Below are 843 nucleotides of genomic sequence, written 5' to 3'. Positions count from 1 at the left end.
ATATATATAAAGTAAACATCAAACTTGAGACATAAGATAAAACCTTAAAACCACCATGTCGTCCTAAACAAACACGTTTAAGAAACAAATTAATTCAATATAGACATACAAAATCCGGCTATGCCGCTGTGCACATAGCATCTTGCATGCACAGGGGCCAGGGCTGCTTCAACGACTCGAACTCGTGAACTATAGGTAATACGCAGATAACTTTACCATTGAATGTAAACAAAAATAAATAAAAAAGAGAGTTGTGGAGGAAAGACATACCGTTGATCCAATGTTTAGGGGGTTGAAAATGGTAACCAGTTCTATGGATTTTTCTTACACTCACAACACTTGAAGATTGCAATTCCATTAACACTTCATGTGAAGCATTAACCCCATTATTATTGGTCAAAACTACCACAAAAAACATCAAAGAAACTGGCAAAGACCAAAGAAAAAACTTCCTTAAAAACTCCATTTTCCTTTATGATTTTGACAAAAGTTTTCTTCTATTTTCTTTTTTTTTAAATAATATTAGAGAGAAAGAAATTGAGGAGGAAGAAGAAAGGGTGCGAAGAGTATATTTATAGAGAAACAATAGAAAGAGATGAGTCAACCAAACAAATAGAAGGAAAAAAATGCTGAGACTATTATAATAAGATTTAGGAATAGTTAATTCGCGGATTTATCTATTAAATGGATAGGAATTAAATTTGGATAAACTTTCATTAAAAGTTATGTTTAATACGGAGCGTCTGTTTTGGCAAAATTTGTTTTTCTCCCACGATTCTCTTGCCATTTGCCAATCTTTCTCTGTGTGTGTTTTCTTTTTTTCTTAATTTGACTCACTTGATA

At 32.4% G+C, this 843-nt stretch overlaps 1 protein-coding gene across 1 annotated transcript in view; it reads right to left on the bottom strand.

The window, feature by feature from the left end:
* LOC109220828 (beta-fructofuranosidase, insoluble isoenzyme 1-like) overlaps positions 1-466 on the bottom strand; it is a 6,167-nt gene extending 5,701 nt beyond the window's left edge. Inside the window, exon 1 of the mRNA XM_019385292.1 lies at positions 271-466. Coding sequence (XP_019240837.1) covers positions 271-466 — 196 coding nt within the window. The remainder of the gene's footprint in view (positions 1-270) is intronic.
* Between the last annotated feature and the right edge of the window lie 377 nt (positions 467-843).

Source organism: Nicotiana attenuata, unplaced genomic scaffold (assembly GCF_001879085.1).
Source record: "Nicotiana attenuata strain UT unplaced genomic scaffold, NIATTr2, whole genome shotgun sequence".
NCBI classification, from domain to species: Eukaryota; Viridiplantae; Streptophyta; class Magnoliopsida; order Solanales; family Solanaceae; genus Nicotiana; species Nicotiana attenuata.
The sequence above is the reverse complement of the archived record's forward strand: the minus strand, read 5'-3'. Positions and strand labels throughout refer to the sequence as shown.